The sequence below is a fragment of the Callithrix jacchus genome, chromosome 11 (assembly GCF_049354715.1).
Source record: "Callithrix jacchus isolate 240 chromosome 11, calJac240_pri, whole genome shotgun sequence".
In the NCBI taxonomy this organism is placed as follows: domain Eukaryota; kingdom Metazoa; phylum Chordata; class Mammalia; order Primates; family Cebidae; genus Callithrix; species Callithrix jacchus.
In genome coordinates this window covers 82,856,360-82,879,177 of record NC_133512.1, presented here as the reverse complement: position 1 = coordinate 82,879,177, position 22,818 = coordinate 82,856,360, and the positions used below count along the sequence as shown (strand labels likewise).

Sequence of the window (22,818 nt, the reverse complement as noted above, 5' to 3'; positions counted from 1 at the left end):
TTCCTGCTGCAACAGTATCAGGAAGTGGGACCTTTATAGGAGGGTGATCAGGCCAAGAGGGCAGAGCCTTCATTGCTGGGGTTAATTACCTTATAAAAGGGCTGGAGGGAACTAGCTAAGCCTTTTTGTCTTTCCATCCTTTCATCCTATGAGGACACAGCCTTTGTCCCCTCTGGAGAATGCAATATTCAAGATGTCATCTTGGAAGCAGAGACTGCGCCCTCACTGGACACTGAACCAAGATCATGGACCTCCCAGCCTCCAGAACTGTGAGAAAAAAATCTAATTGTTTGTAAGTTCCCCCAGTCTTAGGTGTTCTGTTATAGCAGCAGAAACGGACACAGACCACGGATGACAGTGGAACATGTTAAATAATATAAAGAAGACACAATCATCTAAATCCAGAAAGTAAGACAAATAATCCAATTGCTTTAACAAATAAGTGGCATTTAAAAAAAAGGGTGAATCGTTATAGATTATAAGACCCTTAAGAACCACACCAACCAAATGAAATGCATGGATCTCACTGGGAACCTGATTAAACAAACCAATTGTAAAAAGACATTTTAAAAAACTTTTAATTTTGAAATAATTTCAGACTTTCAGAAAAGTTGCCATAGTACAAAGAATCTCCATATACTTTTTACCTAGATTCCCTAAATGTTAACATCTTGCCATGTTTACTTTACTATTCTCTATTTATCCATGTTAGTTTCTTGGGAGTAAATAGCAAACAAAATGTTCCTTTACCTCTAAATACTTCAGTGTATATGAATATTTCCTGAAAACAGACATTGTCATACATAACAACAGTACAGTTATCAAAATTTGGAAATTAAGAATAACATAACATTTACTACAGATCTTATTCTAATTTTGCCAATTATCCTGCTGTCTTTTGTAGCAAAGGAAAAACTTTTTTTTCTTGGTCCAGTATCCAATCCAGGATCATGCTATGCTATCTTTAGTCACTGTTAATCTGAAATAGTTTTTCAGTCTTTGTTTTTTTATGATCTTAAGATTTTTGAAGAGTAAAGGTCAATTATGTTGTAGAATGTCCTTCAAACTTAGATTTTTTTTTTCCTTTTCTTGAGACAGAGTCTTGCTCTGTTGCCCAGGCTGGAGTGCAGTGGCATGATCTTGGCTCACTGCAACCTTTGCCTCCTGGGTTCAAGAGATTCTCATGTTTCAGCCTCCTGAGTAGCTGGAACTATAGGTGCATGACACCATGCTTGGCTAATCTGTGTATTTTTGGTAAAGACAGGGTTTTGCCATGTTGGCCAGGCTGATCTTGAACTCCTGATATCAGGTTATCCGCCCACCTTGGCCTCCAAAAGTGCTGGGATAACAGGTATGAGCTACCGTGCCCAGCCTCAAACTTGGATTTGACTATTTCTTCATTATATACAAGTTATGCATTTTTGGTATAAATCTACAAAAGTGATGTTCTGCCATCCTCAGGGCATCTTATCAGGAGGCACACAATATTTATCAATAATGAAACTGATAATATTGTAAGCATACCTTTTGAGACAAGTGGGGAAAACTGAAAACAGACAATATTAAGTTAATGTTAATTTTTTTAGGTGTTTTAATGGTATTGTGGTTATATTTTCAAAAATGGTATTTATCTGTCAGTGATATACACATTGCAGGGAAAAGTGAAATTAACTGGCTTGATGTCTATTTCTAGGGAGTCTGGCAACCCTAGGCAGAAAGCAGTAATGATAATACAGTCAGCTCTTGATCATTCTAATATAATGGCCAATTTGCATACTATCCAGGTCTTTGACCATTTCTTCTTTCTTCTGTGGCTTTTCTTTTGGTCACTACATTTACAGCTCTCCCAATATAGTACAAAAAGGATATTCAAATTTTGCAACTTGTTGGATGAAGAAGATCCTTGGGGAGGAGACTGTAACTACTGATTGAAAAAATCAGGTTTATAAATAATCTGAACATTTCATTTCTTTGTAATTGGCATATCCTTCTATGGATAATTATAAGTTTAATGAAATGAGATCACTTAAGACGATCACACAATAAAACTTTACAGCCAAAATACAAAGTCTTCATCTTATTTTCCTACTTCATTTTTTATGTAGTTCTTAGTAAGTACATTTTTCTACTTTATTTTTTGAAAACAACATTCATTTTTGAAAAGTTTATTTCATGAAGGACTAATCCTTTGTTGATGTTCAAATTTAAATTATTCTTTTATTTCTCTCTCATAGGAGAAAAACATGAAAAATTGCTTCTGTGGTAGTTTCTTCTAGTTTTTCAAGCACTCTTGTAGTAGCAACTGGTTCAAAATACTGCTTTGTTTCAAAGCATACAGTTTAGATGTATCTTCACTGATGATGGGAACATCCTCATTTTGTTCTTGAGCTGTCAGGTCACTTTCACTGTCAGACAGTGTACACAGGAGAGTGTCGTTTTCATAGGTTGGAAAATAATACCTGAAAACCACCACAGATACATAGTATTAAATTACCAAACTAATACACTGTCCCGGCAGCTGAATGTACATATTCACTATAATTTTGCTGGGTTTCCTTGCCAACAGTTTCATAGCATTTTGCAAAGGCTATATTGGAGACAAGTTCTGAGTTGCTTTCACTTTGACTTACTGGCTGACATCAATCTTACCAAATCCTTGCCTGCTGGCCACTTAGCCACTGCTTGATAATCTATCATGATAAGTAACACACTAACTTCAAAGGCAGCGGACCCCAGCAGTGGGTGGCTCTAGATGGTGGATATACCTCCTCATATGAAGCAGAAATGACATCTTTGAAATGAGAAAGATGTCATTTCTAGTTCTTCCTTATAAGTTAACAAAGTTCAAATATAGTGATTTTTTTCAAACACAAATTCTTAATACTTGAGAATAGTAAGTTCTCCTTTGTGTTCTGTTTTCCAGCCTAATCGTTACTCGTTCCTTCTTTCTAGGTAATCACAAAAGAAAAGATTTATGGACTATAAAGTTTGTTATTCTGGTTCCTTCTTGGAACACCCTTTGGAGTTACTTTTGGAATCCTACTAAGGATTTTAATTTATATAAGAAGGATTATAAGAACAGGGTACCCTCACAAGTATGGGATTTTCTGAAAGAGGAAAACTAGAACATTCTGGTTAAAGTTCTAGGGGACCTGACTTAACAGTCCCTAAGAATAGAAGGAGCTCTGGGCAGCTGGAAACCCACAGCCTCTCATAGGAGCCCTCAACTGAGGTTATCCAGAATGATGTGAGAACCAGTCCAGAAGGTTCTGGCAAAGGAAACTTGGGAATCCAACAACAAATGACCAGCTGCTTAATGTTTTTAAAGTGCCAGTATACAAAATATATACCAAAAGTCCTAGTAGTGTGCAAACTCTGACATGGTAATTTTATTTCTAGGAGCTCAGTTTAATGAAATAATTAGATAAGTGTGGTAAAATTTAGACATATAGATATTCACTGTATCATTATTTATACTTTACTTATATAGGTTGTAAGTATAACCTACTTCTAGGGAGTTTGGGAACCCTAATACTTATAGCCTAGGTATCTAACAGATCAGATTATATCCATACAATGGGATATTTGGCAGCCATTAGAAAGGATACAACAGGTGGATACTGGCTATAGAAAAATATTTACCATGTTTTGTTAACAAAATATAATTTAAAAATCTGTATCTACTTCACCTCTCTACACGTGTATCTATCTCCAGACCACAAATACTGATAAATACTTGGTTTCATTTGTAAGAGGGGAATTATTTTAAAAATAAGCATTTTGAAGATTTTTATGTTTTTCCCCACACTATACTGATGTATACTTTTTATAATGAATATGTATTCCTTTTTTCTGTACGTTTAAAGAAATTAAATTAAGGGACAACATAAAAGAGTTGGAGCAAAGAAATGCACATGTGGTTTTGCAGTACGTACTCCAGTTGATCCCACGTCTTTCTATCAGGGAGAAGTGAAGTGTGTTTAGTTTCTTCCATGTGAGTTCTTAAGTCTGCTTTGGATTTGAACTTCACATGGCAGCCATAACATCTGCACTGGTGAACTTGCCTCCGAATAAAATTGACCAGTTTCACTTGCTGATAGAAATTTAATCCTGAAAACGACAGAATAAAGAATTATCAGACAACTGCTCAGACCCGTTCATTGCACTGTTATAATTTCTTAAAGGAGCCACTTATCTTTATTAACCAACCTGAAGAGGTAGTGCAATTATAAATCATAACATATATCAAATAATAACAGCCCATACTTATATAGGGCTTCTGGGCTAGGCACTATTCTAATCATTTTCCATGTATTAATATATTTAATCTTCACAAAACCCTATCAGATAGGTAGTATCATACCTACATTACATATTAGAAAACTGCCTAAGGTCACATAAATAGCTGTCAGCTGCAAAGCCCATGTTCTTGACTACTAGGCTAATTATATATACAATGTATATACATGTCTATAAAAGCAGCAAAGTAACACATCCAAGGACCTAGGAGAGCAGTGACTGAGCTGAGATGTGACAAGTGAGCTTTTTACTATCTTAGATCTATTAGCAAGTCAGTACTTCATTCATGTCTTAATGCCCCAAATCCTTCTATTGTTGTGATACTGAGAATGATACAACTGGGTACACCTATAACAAACAATCCTAGCTATACTGCCAAACAGTGCAGTAGGTGTTTACCCTATTATTTACTCCTCATAACATTTTTTCTGACCTGAGGCCCAATGTCATATAGCCAGTAAGTGCTGGAGCTGGAATCTGAACTCTAGTTTGACATAAAAATCCATATACTACTAGTCCCCTCCAATTTATGATACATTATTAACCACTAACTTATATTTCATATGAAGCACTCATATATGTAGGAAGAAGAATGAGTATATGAAATCAAAAACCATATTTGACTATTATGGTTGAGCATTACTGCTTCACAGAGCGTTCTGTCAAGACCGTCTATAGAGAGACATATTTTGGTGGTACACTCTCCAATCATAGCTACAGAACATAGGCATAGTTTATAGGTTGGTTTATAAAAAGTGAAACATCACAGAAAAAAACTTCTGAATCAAACTTACCAAGTTCTGACTTTATTTTGAGAAGATTAAATTCGTGTGCATCCTAAAAAAATGAATGAATACATCTGTAAGCATATGAATTATTTAAACTTTCAGGCTGAAGTTATAAACAGCTTATTTACAGGAGTCTGAGTAGTTTAGAAACTCAGTCTGAGTTTGGTGTCTTCTGCTTTGGAAGTCTTCTAACTACTTCCTTCCATACCCAACTTCTTTTTAAAGCATAGTCCACCAAGTCATGTCAATCAGTTAAAATATTATAATTGGGTTGGGTGTGGTGGCTTATGCCTATAATACCATCATTTTTGGAGACCGAAGCAGGCAGATCACCTGAGGCCAGGAGTTCAAGACCAGCGAGGCCAACATGACAAAACCTCGTCTCTACTAAAAACACAAAAATTAGCTGGGGATGGTGGCGGGTGCCTATAATCCCAGCTACTCAGAAGGCAGAGGCATGAGAATCACTCGAACCCAGCATGCAGAGTTTGCAGTGAGCTGAAATCATGCCACTACACTCCTGCGGGGGTGACACAGTGAGACTCCATCTCAAACAACAACACTGTAATTGCTCATAGTTTATATCTATAGTTTTTACAATTTACAATGTATGCATTTTTGCAGCCTTCTAAAAATGCAGAAGTCTATGTATGCATCCTGGGGTAGGATAAAAGAATACGTTCTATTGTACTATGCTTTTGGACTAGAACTATGGATGTAAGTTCATTACTCCACAAGCAGATAGGTAATTTTTACAAATTCTGCTTTTCATTTTTTGCTGTCAAATACTCTGCTTAAACCTGAAAGTTTCTCTTCAGTCACACCTTCCCATACATCATACTTACTTTTGATTTTCACAATGCAGACTTATTTTTTTGCTTGTTTGACACCTGCAACTGTCTGTCTGTGTAAATGTTTTAACCTACAATCTCACAGAGGATAAAGATCATTTAACTCAATGGGATGGCATTTAGTGTAGCACTATATGCAGGATGATTAGGAATTCGTGATATGTTATCACTGAAAGTGACCAAGCAGAGGTTAAGGACACCTGTCAAGGATGTTGAGAAGGTAATCCCCACATAGGATGAGCATACTAAGGCTGCCTTCAATACAAAGACATTAAGATATTATGAATTAAATCTAACACAGGAAATTATACAGACATACTAGTGGGAACCTGTTTCAGATAAACTAAAATCACAGTAAATGCTTATGATCTTTTGAGCGCTTTCTAGGTCCTTATTGTACTAAACTAAGAACAGTATTTTTGAATGAGGATGAGGTGAAAGTGAGTGAAAGTGGAAAATACAGCCACTATGGGCAGAGGTGGCTGCAGGAAGAAGAGGGAGAGATACCAGAATTGTCCAGTAATATTTTTCTCTTATAATCACCCCTCTGCCCACAAGTTGCAATATTGTCATGAATCATTAGATGTTCCCTTTCCCTATCGCCCTTGTTGTAGCTAAGGATCAAATGTGTAATGTGTGTGTCCTCTCTCAGGTCTGCTGGAGTGAAAAAGGTCTAAAACTGCTAGCTCCAAGCTTTACTATAACATAAAAATGGCATCCAGAAGGGAAAGCGCACACTAGAAAGTTCTCTATTTTCTTCTCTCCAAATCCTGGTACCTGAAGGAACTGTAGGATCATGCCCTAGACCCTCTTTACCCACCCTCCTTTTTCCCATTCCTCCAGGGACTTTGTAAATGGCAATGTTTTCCCTTTTTATTGTCCTATTCACCAGCACAAGAAGCACTGGAAAAAAGACTCAGAACCTGTTCCACCTTCCGAGCTAGAATGATCTTGTAAGCATCTCAAAGGTGAGATGGCATCAGTGGTCTAAGGAATCTCACCCTAACAGCTCACTCAGGTCGAGCCAACTGTACCAACTAAATTGCCCTGAGCTGTGGTTCTCCCTGACAGCCCTGGCCTGTCTCTTCTGTTTGGAATAATGATCGAGAAACTAAAATATAAGCAGATGATGGTACAACAATTACCAGCTTTCTCTTGTCAGAATAAAACAAAATTCAAATAAATACAGGTATCTTACCTCCATGTGGACATACAATTTCTCAATTGTTTCTGCTTGCTTTTCACAAAATAAGCAGACGGCAGAGGCAGGGTGTTCTTCCCAGTCAGACCAGTCACTGGATTAAAAAAGAAAAGACAAAATATGGAGATTCCCTTCATTAAGAGAATATACTACACAGCGACTTGGTATTACTGTCTCCCTCCTAAGAAACCCTGACAATCTCTTTCAACTCTGACGTTTTGGTAAAGACTGTCACATCATATTATGAGTCTCTGATATAGCTTTTGAAATTCAAAGCAGCACCATAAAATTAATATAAATAGTGAACAGGTGCCACTCTGTTTTCTCCTATTTGCCATTCTTCTGGATAGTTATCTCAGTCTAGAGTCAGAGGAATGTTGTCGTGACACAATGAAGTTTAATTTGCAAAGGAGACATATCAGAAAATGTGATGCCCTCTCTCATTAACTACAGCCACTGAGTGCACACGCTGTGAGGTGTGATGCTGGGAATGTGTTTCTGCATGACAAACTGTGTATTTTAAGAAGGCAAACCATGTCTCTTTCATGAGGGAAATACTGATCATTTTAAATTGGGTAAGCGTTAAATCTGGTGGAGAAAGGGAACTCAAAAAGGATACAGGATCCCTTTATCACTTTCCTTGCTTCTTGCATTTACTTTTGAAATACTGTCAAATTCTTGTCATTCCCAAATCAGGAAAACTGCCAGTAGGGAAGGGCTGTGGTGATGAGGAACACCCATTCAAACTCAGATGAGAGAATTTCTCATGGCAAGCTCAGAAACGAACACTGATAAGACTCTCAAGATCAACCTAACCCAATTCACATAGAAGCTTCCCTATTAGAAAACAGGAAACATTTTTCTTAATCCTATCCATCTAGGAGGGAGTCGCCATTCCTGGCACAGGTCATGACTTACTATTTATAACCTTTTGTGTCATTAAAACTTCAACATTCACCCATTAAATATTCCATGTAGTATGTCTTTATGGGAAAGATGTTTTCATTTCAGTCTGGAAGACTCTGTGTGATTCTCTGCGCATCAAGAAAATTCAACAAATGGCAGCTCTCTACCTTTGGGTTTTACTTCACTATTAAAATAATAATAATTCAAAATCCTGAAGAGAAAAAAGGCCAAAAAGCTTTGACTGAAAAGAAGATGAAAAATAAGGAATCGTTTTAGGTTGAAAAGAACATTTCTCAAGCTTATAATTTCAAGCAAAGAAGCTGTGAATGTTTAAAGTTAGTCATCAAAGGCCTGAACACAGAACAGGATTAACTTCAATGCAGTTATACTCTCTATTCCAATGACAGCAAAATGGAGAGGTCAAAGACCATATCACTTCAAGGTCTAAGCACCAACGCAGCATGCAAAGCACTTTGGAATGTATTTTTCTCTGAATTATATATTATTTGTGTGTTCAATTAATAGCTTTAATTTAATTGGAATAACAGTTTCTTGAGAAATTTTTATGTCAAAGTTATTTCAAATTCAAGTTTTGCCACATTACATGATGCATGGCTCAGAGAAGACGTTTTTTCTTTTCATGTTCCCTCTTCATAATTTAAACCAAACTAAAGCATTGTCTTCTTACTCGTCAAATACTGCAATTAATTAGCAGCAATAACAAGTCTTACTCTTCCTGATTGTCCAGCAACTCCCGATCATCTTCCAACTGAACTTCTTCCCATGATTTTCCAAGTTCCTTCGTAGGAAGAACAATAGGATGAGAGAGATTGGGGGAAAGAGAAGGGAGAGAGTAAGTAGAAGTGTGAAAAAAATCAAAGCTGAAAAATTAAAAAAAACCACTTATGTTCAAATTGTTTTGAAACAGTACAAATAGGATATACAGACCATCCTCAACTTATAATGGTTTGATTGAACAATTTTTTTGACTTAATGACAATGTAAAAGCAATACAAAGTTGAAACATTAATAAGATAATTTTTTGGAGAAACTGCAATATCCTTTCACTCAAGTTCTTTTCTCTTAAATTTGAACCAGTGTTTCTCAACCCTGAATGTCTATTGGAATCTCTGGGATTCTAATGGCCTTTGTTCATTGTTATATTTCCAGAGACTGGCATACCGTGGGTACTATTACTATAAATTATTTTTTGAGTTGAATTAGAAAGTTGAATTCAATTCGTTAGAACTAAAAAAGAAAATACATTTGAGGTCAATTGAGATTCTACCTCAAAAGGTTTTTTTAAGGTGATTAAATGAGTGAGTTACCGTCTATAAAGCTTGAGTAGGTGCTTTAGTACCTATTCAAATCTCTTTTATCCCTTACCAAAAGTGGAAAAGTTCCACTTTTCTGGGGCTATGTCTGGCAAGCCTAGTCATAGTGTTAGCGAAACTTTATGGAGTGATGAGTAGGAATGATTTATTTTGGCCCAGCCATTTCTTTTGTTTCCCTTGGGCCATTTCTTCCTCTCTTCTTGCCCTGTCTTCTTCCCAGTATTCCCATTGTGCCATGCAAAAGCAGATAGTGTTGCAACAAGAGATGTAGGAACACTAATGGATATGATTTTAAGTAGCAAAACTATGGTTAGGATCAAGCCCACCTGACATGCTACAAGCACAGATAGCTTTGTTGGTCAATATCCTTCTTTTGGGAAAACACAACCAAAATTCACTCAATTATGAACCTTTTTTCCTCCAAATAAAGGTATTCATTTAGCTAAAAACAAAGAACTATGAGTGCCACTATGATTCAGAGGGAGAAAGACAATCCATCATTCATCAACTTAATGAGAGGTTTTGAAGCTGTCATTGTCTTATCAGCTAAATGATGCATACATTTAGATACACAGACATCTATCATAATGTCATTAGAGACGGTTATAATGTACTCTATAATGTACTCGGACTCTATAATGTACTTCCCAGAGTCATCATGAAGTGTCTGAACCTCATTACAGAACACCAAAAACAGCCTCAACACTGCCGACAGGATGCTTATTAGAAAGTTTGGCAATGAATTAAATCTTTCATGCCTTACTTGGTTTTTCTGTACTTGGACTTAAGGTCATGCTTTTATTGCTGCAAGCTATTATTGAAGTATGGGCCTTCTGTGATTTGATCATTCTGAATGATAAGGACAAACATTGTTTATCAATGAATATTTTGAGCCAAAACTAACAAAAATTATCTTCTACTGTTAAATTTCTAAACTCAAAGCATTATTTTGCAAGTTCCTCAGTGTTTGGTACAATATGTAGAGATTTATCTAGGCCATTCAGCATTAACCACTCATCTCACTTGAGAGGAAAATGAATGCCCATGTTTATTAGTATATTAGGAAATAAGCAATTTGCACGTGACAGTGGCCCAGTTTCCTAGAGTGCTCTGCTTTGGTACAGTTAAAGATATGACTTATTATAAAAACAAGTCCAAAAAAAACAAAGCACATAACTCTCTAATTAACACACTGTGCCTTCTAATGAATCATATCAGGAAAGCAAAGAATGTGAAAAAACAAAGTTTGGAAGGCATATGAGTAAAGATGTTCAAACACCCCCTCAAATCCCTGCATCAGATGGTACATGAACAATGAGAGGGTGGAAAAAACCATGGAAAAAAAGATCTCCTTCACCTATCACACTTCTGCCTAATACATACTCACTTTACATGTGCTTACACAAAACTCCATCAAAAACAGAAAGAGAAGTGTTTGAAGTGTAAATAATTTCACTAGAGAGAACTAAAAAAACTATGAAAAATCAGTTAAAAGCCTACTTTTTTTATAAGTGGCTTTGTGTACTTTAAGAATAAAATGATTTAAATCAAAGAATGATAAAAATCATGGCGAAACCAATTCCCTTTAGGAAAACTCAGGGTTTGAAACATGAGCATTGTAGGAATGTGTAGCTAAAGCCTCGATGATGTTAAGCAGTCTTTTGCTCTCTAAGGCAGGGTTCTCTGAATGTGAAACTAACTGGCACCTTATCCCCCACCCATCCTCACTACCTGCTGAACTCTTTTGCTTGTGAGAAAACAAAGCAAGAATTTGAAGTAGATAATTCAATTCAGACCATGCAAAAGACTTAATGTTTTTGTAAGTCTGTTATTATTCAGAAACTGATATAAATTATTAAGCACAGAAATTATCTCACCTAAGAAGGAAAGTGGAACTTGTCAATTTGCTGAGCTCAGAAAGCCAAAAGCAGCCTCTCTGTCCATTGGCTATCCTACTTCTGCTGCCTATTAGAGTATATCCTGCCATGGATATCCTGGATGCTCCCATCACTGCTGTGCTGGCAGAGTCTATGGCGTTTGAAGTGGAGGTGAGGAGCTCTGTGTGTGAATGACTCAATGACTGCACGTATCTGCTACCGGAGAGGTCAAATGCTGACTTTATATACCATTACAAAGGGTTCAAACTACCGTGCTTACATGGTGGTCGTCCATACCGACTTCCGAACTCTTTGAAAGTAGTGACTCAAATCAGCCTTTCTATCTACAGTATTTTTTCATTCTCTTTTAGCATCTGGTACCTGGAAGGCACTCAAATGTAGGTAGAATATATGATGTCAATAAAATAGATTATAAACACTGACTACTAATAACAATTCTATCTTTCGCCCACACTCATGTCAGCCTTTTCTTGCAGAGGGATAACAAGAAAATATTTTTCTTCTTTTTTTCAAAATAATATATTGTCATTATTCATTGCTTAAGTAAAATTTTAGAATTTATTCTTCATGTTATTTAATATTCATGTTCTTCATATTAAATATTATTTTTTAATGAGGTCTGAAATAATACTAAAATGATACTGAGAAGATACTGGCCTTTATTTTTCTCTATACTCTGTTAGTATTTGGAACAGTTTCTTATACACTCATTCTATATATTATTATGCTTTTAATTTATAACAATATTCCTTCAACTATTCCTAGAATGTTATTAAGGCTGGTAGCTCTGGTAAGCACTCCTCTAGTTTAGGGCATGTATATACCTTCAGTGAAGCCAACAGGCTTCTTCACTCCTTTTCGAAGGTGTTTACATCATTTTGATAATGCTAAAGCATCATAACACATTTTAGGTTTTCTTTTCTGTTAATCATTCTTACAGTTTTTGATTATTTACCTCAGCAAGAAATCCCACATAGGAATAGGGAATAAAAATAGGGAATAGGAATAGGAATTGGAATCAGGCTAGGAAGACTAAGATTGTGAAGGAGAGCCTTAAGGTGCTGATTAAAGTCAGCTTTACTTTGACCTTGGCTCACTTTTTAGTTTATTACAAAAGAGAACAGGCAAGGGTGGGTGAATAGATCATCATGAACTTATAACCAGTACCTGACCAAAATACCCACCCCAAAGCATAAGATATAGGAACTAGTATTGTCTCAACTGTAAAAAGAAAAGAGACTGATACAGAGGATAAGTAACTTGTCATAGCTCTATGATCTTCGAAAACTTACTCAACTTCTCTGTGCCCTAGTCTCCTTACCTATAAGAGGCTTAATGATAATACCTGTGTCATAGAAATGTGACTTAAATTCAATAACTTAATATAAACACCTAGGATAGTGCCTGCAGATAGGTATTCAAATAGCTGCTAGTTAAAAAAAAAAAAGACTTCTATTGATAAGACTCTAAAGTTGTAATTTAATTTTCATTTTATATGTTATTAAAGCCCTTACTTTCTCTTGAAACGCTTCTCTTAATCTGTGATCCACACCACATCAAATCTGTGCCCTGTGTGAATGGTACAATCTAGCATGCTCCTCTAGAGATGGCTGGCCTTAGCAGATGATTTCAGTTTTGACAGCTATCCAACTTGATGCCCAGGCAATGAAGTATCATACCTTTCTAAAAGTGCTAGCAGAATAAGAGTGAGCAAATCCTTTGAAGTTCCCTCTAAAAGGTAAAACCCTCCAGCTATACAATGTTCTGCTAGTCTCAAGCTCTTGAATATTAGTTTTAAAAGAGCCACAGAAGGAAGAACTATTTAATTGCTCCCATAGCTTGCTGCTGTAGCTGAATATTTCTTACAGCTAGCACTGAAGTCCACTCCCTATTAGATTGGGCTGGGTCCTGAAGTAGCATTTGCTCTAGGAAGTACTGACCAAGTGATTTCAAGAAGAGTTTGAAGGGCTCAGAGGGTACATTTGCCTTTAACGGGTTGTAAAACATTTGTAGAAAACCATGGCAACCTCTTAGAGTCAATCTTCAAACACATGTTAAACTTGCTTCTCAAGGGGAATTTTATTTTAACACTACAAGGATTAGTTAGAACAGACAGAATTCCACCCTAAAGCAGAGATTTCCAAAATAATTCAGGATATTCTTGTATCTATCCAACAGATAAAAAGCCTGATTATATTCAATTAGTCTTTTGTGACCAGTGGGTTTAGGTTTTAATTCATTTACATTGAGAGGAAAAAAAAAATTCCATTTGCTTCAGAAAAATGCCCATTCAAAACAGAACTCTCCATTTTTCTTCTAATTCCGTTGGAGTTACTTAACTGTGTCTTTTATATGAGTAGTTTTCCTCCTTTGTCATATATGTTTTTAAAAAATCAGTAGATTGAAGGCAGGCCCAGTAAGACTCCCCAGTCATTGTGGTCTATCAAAAATCCCCTCCCATATTTCCAAATGCCTCTCCCCCATCTCCCACTGTCTCCATCTGAATGCTTTTTCTTGAAATCTACAGAGTCCAGCAAATGGCATTGAGTTTTCTGGGCAAGGAGAACTTTCAATGCATTTAAAATCCTTGGTATGGTAACCTGGTTAGTCTACCTACAAGCCAAATAAATAAAAATCTCCTTCCATAGTAAAATGATTTGGGTTTCTTGAAACTTCCCTTAAAAGAAAGCTGACTGCAGAGAATGATGAAGATACACACTTTTGTAGGGGTGAAAGGGAAAGAGCAAAGAGATTGTTTTTAAAGAATTACTTTGCAGAGCACCTACCATATCCAGCACTCAACAGTAGAATATAGAAGTCTCTGGCCAAGTGCGGTGGCTCACACCTATAATCCCAGCACTTTGGGAGGCAAGGTGGGTGGATCACCAGAGATCAGGAGGTAGAGAGCAGTCTGGCCAACATGGCGAAACCCTGTCTCTACTAAAAATATAAAAATTAGCCAGGTGTGGTGGTGTTCACCTACAATCCCAACTACTAGGGAGGCTGAGGCAGGAGAATTGCTTGATTCCAGGAGGCAGAGGTTGTAGTGAGCCAAGATCATGCCACTGCACTCCAGCCTGGGCAACAGAGCTAGACTCTGTATCAAGAAAAACAAACAATAAAAAGAGTCTCTGGCCCCAGGTTAAAAGGTATTACATAAATGGGGGTATTCAAATGCTGTATTTTGGGGGGGAGGGTCAAGATGACTATGAGTTGTAGAGACATGATATTTTTACTACATAAACACTGTCAAATAAAAGACAAATCAAATGAAATGTCTTGTATTCTAACCATTTTAAAGCTAATCACCACCTGAATATATCCCTCAATTATATTTTGACCTTTGCATTAATTACTTATTCAAATATTAGTTGGTCCTTAGAAAGATTCTGTTTGCAGTACTGCAATCAAGTTTTAAATTGTGAAAAGGAAGCCTTACCAAATAATTGATGACATAAAATCGATCATATTCTCTGTTCTTAGGATTAATCTTACGATGCTGTTTTTTCCTCATGTGATCTTTAAGTGTATTTTTGTCCCTGAAGGTCTTCTCACAGTACAAGCACTGCAAACTAAAAGAAATACACAAACACTGATAAACAAGTCTCTTGTATAGTTGCTGCAATAATCCTTTATTATTATTGAGTTTTGTATTTATTCACTTCAGGTCACATAGACTCTTCAAATGGGATATACCATCCTTGTCAGAATCCCCCCTCACTTTACTCATTTGACTTTGCAGAGTGCATACTATGGTGTATTTTGTAGTTAGTTAAGTTGGCCAACTTGGCTATTTAGTAACAACTGTGACAAAGATAGGTAATATCCAAAAATTGTTTTGGTTCTTCACTAACTGAATTACCCATTCTAAAATAAGTATGTAGGTATGTTCTTCAAATAATTATAATGACTTGCACTTACTGCACCCATTGTATATAATAATTCATACATGGTCTGGGATATCTTGTGAGCTGATTTGCAGGGTTTAATTCCTTGCTCCAGTGCCAACTAGATGTGGGACTTGGTAAAGTTACTTGCCTTCTCTGTTGCCATTTTCTGATTTCTAAACTGAAGATAACACCAACATTTTAGAGATTTTTAAATGACAATTTCATATATTTATTTATTTATTGAGCACTTACCGTGCATGATAAACTGTGCTAGGTATTGATTCATGTATGTGAATAAGATAAATAGTAGCTGTCACCACCATATAATCCTCATATACCTTCTGCTTGAATATTTCCATTGACTGGGCATTCATTACCTAATGAAGCAGTGATTACCAGTTTTGAGCAGATTATTAACAAAATGTCTTCCTCATACTAAGCCTGACAGTTGATGTGACATGTATTAAAACTGCTACTCAGCAAAAAGTAGAGGGTTCTATTTTGTGAAACCACATGGAATCTAGTATCTTTTACATGGGAAACTCTCAAATGGTTGCAATCTGTTATTGTTTCAATTCTGAATTTGTTTTTATCTCTACTAAATAACTTTTCATCAATTTCGTATGCCAAAGAATATATTCCAGGGTATAAGAATATCCTTTTGTAGTATATTCTTTTATAGTAGAAAATTTATGAATGATAAGCTGATTATGGATGTTCATTATTGCTAATCTTGCTAGAAGACACATCTGGTCTTATTTTATAAATAGTCATTTAACAAAAGGGTGAAGGGACTCAATTTAACATAGCGTTGATATCAGAATTTAAGTTAAAAATTTTTTATAATTAATCTATATCACTTGCTGTGTCTTTTCTTTTAATGTTGTTGCTCTAAATGTTGTGGGTTAAGGCATCACACTTGTTAGTATTTTACTTAAATTAAAAAAAATGGGGTTCTCAGAGAAAAAATCTTGGGCCCTTTCCTAGAAAGAAAAGTGGGTATATTTTTGAAAGTCATTTTGTTGAGCTAAAGAATTTTCTTCCTTTTTCAACAGGCTAAGCTCTAGATATGGTTGCCAAGGTTGCTAGAATAAGACCTTGAGGAAATAGAGTATTATATTATATACAAATGTGAATGAAAACCAAAAGGCAGAAGAATACAAACAGTATGCTATGTTTCCCACAAAATTAAATACTATACCATCATTTGACAGTATATTTACCTTATTAAATATATAGACAAGTTACAGTGAAAAGTAAAGGAATTGCAATTCCAAAATTAAGAATAGTGGTTTCTGGGGAAATCTAATGAGGAAAGGCACACAGGGAGATTCAAAGGAATTAACAATGTTCTATTTTGTAGACTAGACTGAGTATATTCTTCATATCCTCTACGGCATATGCTGTATGATATGTATATTGTTTGGTGTATATGACATAGTATATTTGAAAAATTTAAAAAACACCAAAGGGCAATATCATTTAGACAAAATATGGACGGTCATACAAAATGTGAACTCCTCAAAAATGGGAAATTCCCACTTCTTTAATTAGTCTGACTATTAAATTTAAAAAGTTCGCAACAGAGTTCAAGATTAAAATAGCTTTAGGCAGTGTTTCATAAATCAGTACCTACTTGTCAAGCTTTTTCTGTAATGTACACAAAAATTCATTGCAGTTTACAATGTTGTCTGGCAATCCAATGTTGAAAGCATGTTCTCTGGCCATGTGGTTCAAAAGAACAGATCTAGGAAGAAATCTGAGCAATTAGGATTATTCACAAATCATCTAAGATTGTGATAGCATTCTGGGTTGATAGCATTCACATAATAAAAACACTAATTAGAGGAATAAGCAAGCACTAAACACAAACACAAACATTTTAGCTATTAAAGAGTGACATTATAAAGTATGTAAGTATACACAGTCACATTAGTTCTGTAAAGGGATGTCAAAATTTGTTCTATCTATCGCTTGGCTACACTCCATAGAAGAATCAGGTTCTGTCCTTTAAACCAGGAGTATCGTTCCATGGCCTGTTAGCAACCAGGCTGCACAGAAAGCAGTGAGAAGTGGGCAAGTGAGCATTACTACCTGTGCTCTGCCTCAGATCTGTGGTGACATTAGATTCTCATAGGAATACAAAGCCTATTGTAAACTGTGCATGAGAGGGATCTAGGTTGTGCACTCCTTATGAAAATCTAATGCCTGATGATCTGAGGTAAAATACTTTCATTCTGAAACTTGTCCCTGGTGTCCAAAAGGTTGGGGATCACTGCTTTAAACTATTAAATTAATTGTGTTTCTTTTACTTTTCCAACTCATCATGGAGAAGAGTAAGAAGCAACTGCCTAACAGAAATATGACCTGCTATGACCTATGATCACAGGCATTTAGCCAAGTGAATCACTCGACAATGACCTGGAACCCACAGTTAACAGGTCTAATTACATGCAAGGGCTGTGATAACCTGCAAACACAATGACTAACTTCTTGATTAATTTACACAGAAAAGGACAAATGCAATTATGTAACTTTTACATAGCAAAAAACTGTATGTGTGTAATACGTTCTACAGAGCCTTTATCACAACTTTAGTTCATAAAATAAAGGTGGCTGTTTTGGATATATCTGTATAAGTACCATGGATAGACCACTGATAACTGATTATGCATAGTGACATATTATGGTTTTATCTAGGTTATTTAGACACCTACCTGGTCCTCCCAAAAATGATTTTAGTATTTTTTTCCCCTTGAGAAAGTGAAATAAAGAAATAAAACAAACATTTCTATAAAAATGTTTGACTTTTTAAAAAAACTATGTAGGAGACATATTTATTAACCTTGAGGTTAATATGCTTATTTGTCTTACTGCCTATTATGATAAGTTTGATGAAAACTACTCTTTAGAGTAGTTCATAGTGCTTTTTGGGCCCACGAAGGTTCTCCCAGGGGCAGCCCCGACAGAGCTTTTCAGGGGTTCCAGACCTGCGGCTCAGGCTGTGGAAAAGTTCAGGCTAAAGTGGAGCTGGGAGCCTCTTGCAGGCAGTGTGGTAGGTGTGTGTGTGTGTGCGTGTGTGTGTGTGTGTGTGTGTGTGTGTTGGGGGGTGTGGGGGTGTCAGGCAGAAGATTAGAAAGCTCCCCCTACCCCCAAGGCCATGTTAGGGTAAAGTACAGTGCCTCTGGATCCAGAGAGGTTCTCCTAGAATGGCTGAGCCATAGTTAACATCTGCCTAGAACTTCCAGGATAAAGATCCAGACCCTAGATTGTGCCTGGGTGCTGTCAGAAATAATATCTGATTCAAGGAGTATGGGTGGGTTGGGAGGTTTCCCTCACCACCAGGCTATCTAACATCAAAATGTCTTGCCATTAAGAGTCACACTTAATGTACTCAGGGGAACCTAATTCTGCTCTCAGCCTCTCTGGGGCCCAAGAACCTGGCATCTAGAGTCTGAGTTAGGAGATGAGATGCCAGTGGTTGGCTCATGGGGTATATGAGTTTGGAGGCTCTGCCAGTCTTGAAGACTCTGTTCAGGTAAGCCACATTGGCTTTTGGGATCTAAGAGGATTGGTTCAGTAAGGCTTGGTTCAGTAAGGCTTTTGACCCCAGCCAGTGGCTTGCTTGGAGGGATGTGGGTGGAATTGACTGACAGCCTTTAGAACTTGTTTCCAGGCTTAGCTAGGCCAGGACTTCTTGACTCCAAAGTGTTCCCCCAAAGAGCATCCAACCCTGACAGGTCTACCCAGGGCTTTCAGGCCTGATACACAAGGCTTGGAATGGACCACGATACAGGAGGTACTGATGTATCTGCTAGGTACACTTAGTACCAGGTGTACTAGGAAGGTCCCCATGATCCCAGGCTCTGTTGCCCCACTGAGAACATGCCTGTATGAACAATGGCTGCTCTGAACTTTTCTGGGGCTTCCCAGCCAGGAATACAGATATTGAAAGAGAGGGAATGAGGGCTAACAAGCAGCTGTCTCGAAGCAGATAGGAGTGTTAGGAGGCTACCCTGGCCACATACCTAATTGCTACCATCTCTAATACCTTCTGGATCCAGGATAGTTCTACCACAGTGGGCCAAAATTGAGCTGGGTTTGCCCAAGGGTTCTACGACTGACATCTAAGAGCTGGAAGGGGACTGAGTGAAGGCAAAGTCAGTGCTAGGAAAAGGGTTGGTGGGGTTAACATTCTTTATTTGGTACCATGCTGTGATCTGATGGTTGCTAATGTCTTCTGGTTTCACAGGAGATTCCCCTAGGAGTGGCCTAGTCTTAGCCAAGGCTACTGAGGGTTCCAAGGCTGATATCCAGGCTCTGAAAGTGGGGCCAGGTACAGACAGAGCTGGTAACAGGCTCAAGAAGGGGCTGGCTGTCCTCTCCAATACTATGATGGTTTACTTAATACATCAGCTTGACCTGGTTAAAGGATGCCCAGGTAGTTGGTAAAAACAGTATATCTAGGTGTGTCTCTGAGGATGTTTCTGGAAGAGATTAGCATTTGAATCAGCAGACTGAGTAAAGAAGATAGCCCATACCAATGAGGGGAGGCATCATCCAAGCCATGCGGGCCCAGATAGTTGAGCTGGGAAATTCTTCTTCTCCTTTTCCTAGATACTCAGATTCCTGGTTCTCGGACCTCTGGACTCAGACTGAATTTACCACTGGCTTTCTTGGATCTCCAATTTGCAGATAGCATATTGTGGCACTTCTCGGCCTCCATAATTATGCAGGCCAATTCCCATAAGTATCCTCTTATATATCTATATATACTATTGGTCCTGTTTCTCTGGAGAACCCTAACTAATACAAGTACCTAAGCGGTTTGCTGCTAATCCAAAATTAGCTTGATTCAGCCTATTGTCTGAGGTAAGAAGAGACGGAAGGCTTCACCCTTCTAGTCACAGTTGCTGGTTGGTAAAGGGCCAAGAAAACCTTTGAAGTAGAGATGGCACCTTATGTGATCTGCTTGTCAGATTTTGAAGTCCTTCAATTCCTGATCAGCCAAGATGATTTCTCAAATTGCTGAATTATTGCTTTAATTTTTTAATTAATCCCTAATGTCAACTTGCTTTAATTTCTGGAAAATTAAATGCATAACAGTTTAAATTATGATTTTAATGCCTTTCTTTATAAACTTATTTTTTTATTAATGACATAGTTTTTCTTCAAATTACAAGTTTCACATAAACTTACATTTTTCATATTTATAAACAACCCCCAATTTATAGCTGGTCTAACTTTGAGTACTCATACAACCATTTTGCCTTTTATTTTCAGTGTAATATTCAATACACTGCATGAGATATTCAAATTTTTATTATAAAATAAGGTTTGTGTTAGACAATTTTGCCCACCTGTAGGCTAATGTAAGTGTTCAGAGCATGCCTAAGGTAGGTTAGGTATATTAAACATTTTTTTGACTTATGATATTTTAAATGTACAATGGCTTTATTGAGATGTAACCCCACTGTAAATCAAGGAGCACTGGTATTCTATTTTTTCACATTCACAATGGTCCTTAAAAGCACGTAATAATTATAAATAAATAAATAATACCTTTAGGGCTGAAAGGAAGTTTTGCACTTTTCCTTTTTAAATATTCTTTCCTCTTTAGGAATAAATGTTTCCCTACATAGTGCTCTCTGATCTTATTTTTTTTCCTGATTTAATATGGTATGTTATCGGTTTTTGCTAAACTTATAAATGTGATTTGGCCAAACTGGATTACATTAAAGAAATAGCTTTGAGAGAAGCAGTTTTGGAACAGTGGGACATGGACCTCTAAAAATTTGTTCTTCTATTAAAGCAATAGTAGCACTGGTGAAAACGGTCAAAATCAACTTTTTAAGGACTCTGGAATTAACAGGAGGCAAGCAACAATCCAAGGAACATTTATTTAGGAAACATGGGTCAACTGTGGGAAAAATGGTGAGCTTTGTGATGTTTTAATTTGCCCCCCTTAGCTCCTCAACAGCCTTGACCAGAACAGCCTCACAGCCACTGGAGGGGACCATTCTGAAAGAACTGTTACAAGAACTGTTACTATTCAGCCTGTATGGCAGGTAATAGGAAAAGGCCCATTCACAGTTTGTCTTTCTGACATGATTTAGTCCACCCATTGAAAAAATTCTCCCCACTAGGGCTTTGCCAGAAACAATCAGAAACAATTTTGTAACGTCACAGCTGCCCAAGGCAATACTAATTGCAGCAAACAATAGGCCCCAAAAATTAAAAGGAGTGTTTGGGTAATGAGGTGTCTATAGAGGACTTTGACAAGTTCACATTTTCCTGGGGAATCTAGAAGGCCATATATATGTCTATGTATGCCCTGGAAAAACCTGTGAAGATCCTAATCTATCGCCTCTGGTTGATCCTGCGACTCTACACAAGCATGAAGTGAAGGCTAAAGCAGAACTGTAAGCTGATGAAGTGTTGAAGGTGTGCTCCAACTCATATACAGAGCCCCTTGGCAAAGGGCAGAAAATATAACTGTTTAAAGCATTTAAGGAAATCTTTGACCATTAGCTGAACACTAAGCTAACTATGAAGAGATTTTAGTGGCCACACATTAGCAATAATACATACTTTGGGGAATTAGTCCAAGAAAGTCACTAAACACACAAAAGTAACAAAAACTCTGGTGGGGAGGAGGAAGAATTCGATTTCCAGAGTCATCTCATTATATTACTTAATTGTTGAGTTTTCAACAAAAAAATTACAAGACATGCAAAGAAATAAGAAACTTTCATCTATACACACAGGGGAAGAAAGCAGAAACAGAAATACCCCTGAGAAAGTCCAGATGTTGGACACAGTAGACACAGACTTTAAGTTAGCTAATATAAATATGCTCAAAAGAACTAAAGAAAACCATGTCTAAAGAATAAAAGGAGATTATGAAAATATCTTATGAAACAATACCAATAAAAAGATATAAATTATTAAGTATTTTATTTTATTTTTTAAAAATGTTGCTCCATAGACAGAGCAGAGATATCTCATAGCAAGACTGGCCCAGAGTAGCCAGAAATTATTAAAAAAAAAAAATAGAAGTTTTGGATTTGAAAAGTACAACAAATGAAATAAAAAATCAAAAGATTTAAGTTGGAAGTAAGACTCAATGAATTGGAAGACTGGTCAAATGAGATTTTCCAGTCTTAGAAACAGAAGAAAAAACAAACAAACAAAATAAACAGAGCTACTGAGATCAAGTTTACCAGCATATGTATAATAGGATTTCCAAAAGGTGAGTGAAGAGAGAGAGACAGAGAAACAGAGAGAGAAAAAGAGAGCGGGCAGTAACAACATTTAAAGAAATAGTGTCTGAAAACTTTGCAAATTTGATAAAACACATAATCTTTTTTTTTTTTTTTTTTTTGAGACGGAGTTTTGCTCTTGTTACCCAGGCTGGAGTGCAATGGCGTGATCTCGGCTCACCGCAACCTCTGCCTCCTGGGTTCAGGCAGTTCTTCTGCCTCAGCCTCCTTCGTAGCTGGGACTACAGGCACGTGCCACCATGACCAGCTAATTTTTTTTATTTTTTTATTTTTTAGTAGAGACGGGGTTTTTACCATGTTGACCAGGATGGTCTTGATCTCTTGACCTCGTGATCCACCTGCCTTGGCCTCCCAAAGTGCTGGGATTA

The 22,818-nt window shown here is 36.9% G+C and overlaps 1 protein-coding gene across 12 annotated transcripts in view; it reads right to left on the bottom strand.

Moving 5' to 3' along the window:
• Positions 1–346: 346 nt before the first annotated feature.
• Positions 347–22,818, bottom strand: part of ZNF277 (zinc finger protein 277) — a 133,692-nt gene continuing 111,220 nt past the window's right edge. For 3 of the 12 annotated variants that reach the window (XM_078343207.1, XM_009002713.5, XM_078343210.1), the window contains 7 exons: positions 16,804–16,926; positions 14,717–14,849; positions 8,777–8,844; positions 7,137–7,233; positions 5,094–5,136; positions 3,936–4,110; positions 561–2,459 (listed from right to left, as the gene is read on the bottom strand). In XM_078343207.1, the coding sequence (XP_078199333.1) occupies positions 2,273–2,459; positions 3,936–4,110; positions 5,094–5,136; positions 7,137–7,233; positions 8,777–8,844; positions 14,717–14,849; positions 16,804–16,926 (826 nt within the window). In that variant the 3' untranslated portion in view covers positions 561–2,272. Of the gene's footprint in view, positions 2,460–3,935; positions 4,111–5,093; positions 5,137–7,136; positions 7,234–8,776; positions 8,845–14,716; positions 14,850–15,198; positions 15,346–16,803; positions 16,927–22,818 lie in introns of all 12 variants that reach the window. The other 9 variants (XM_078343208.1, XM_009002714.5, XM_078343211.1 and 6 more) reach the window with 5 other exon arrangements.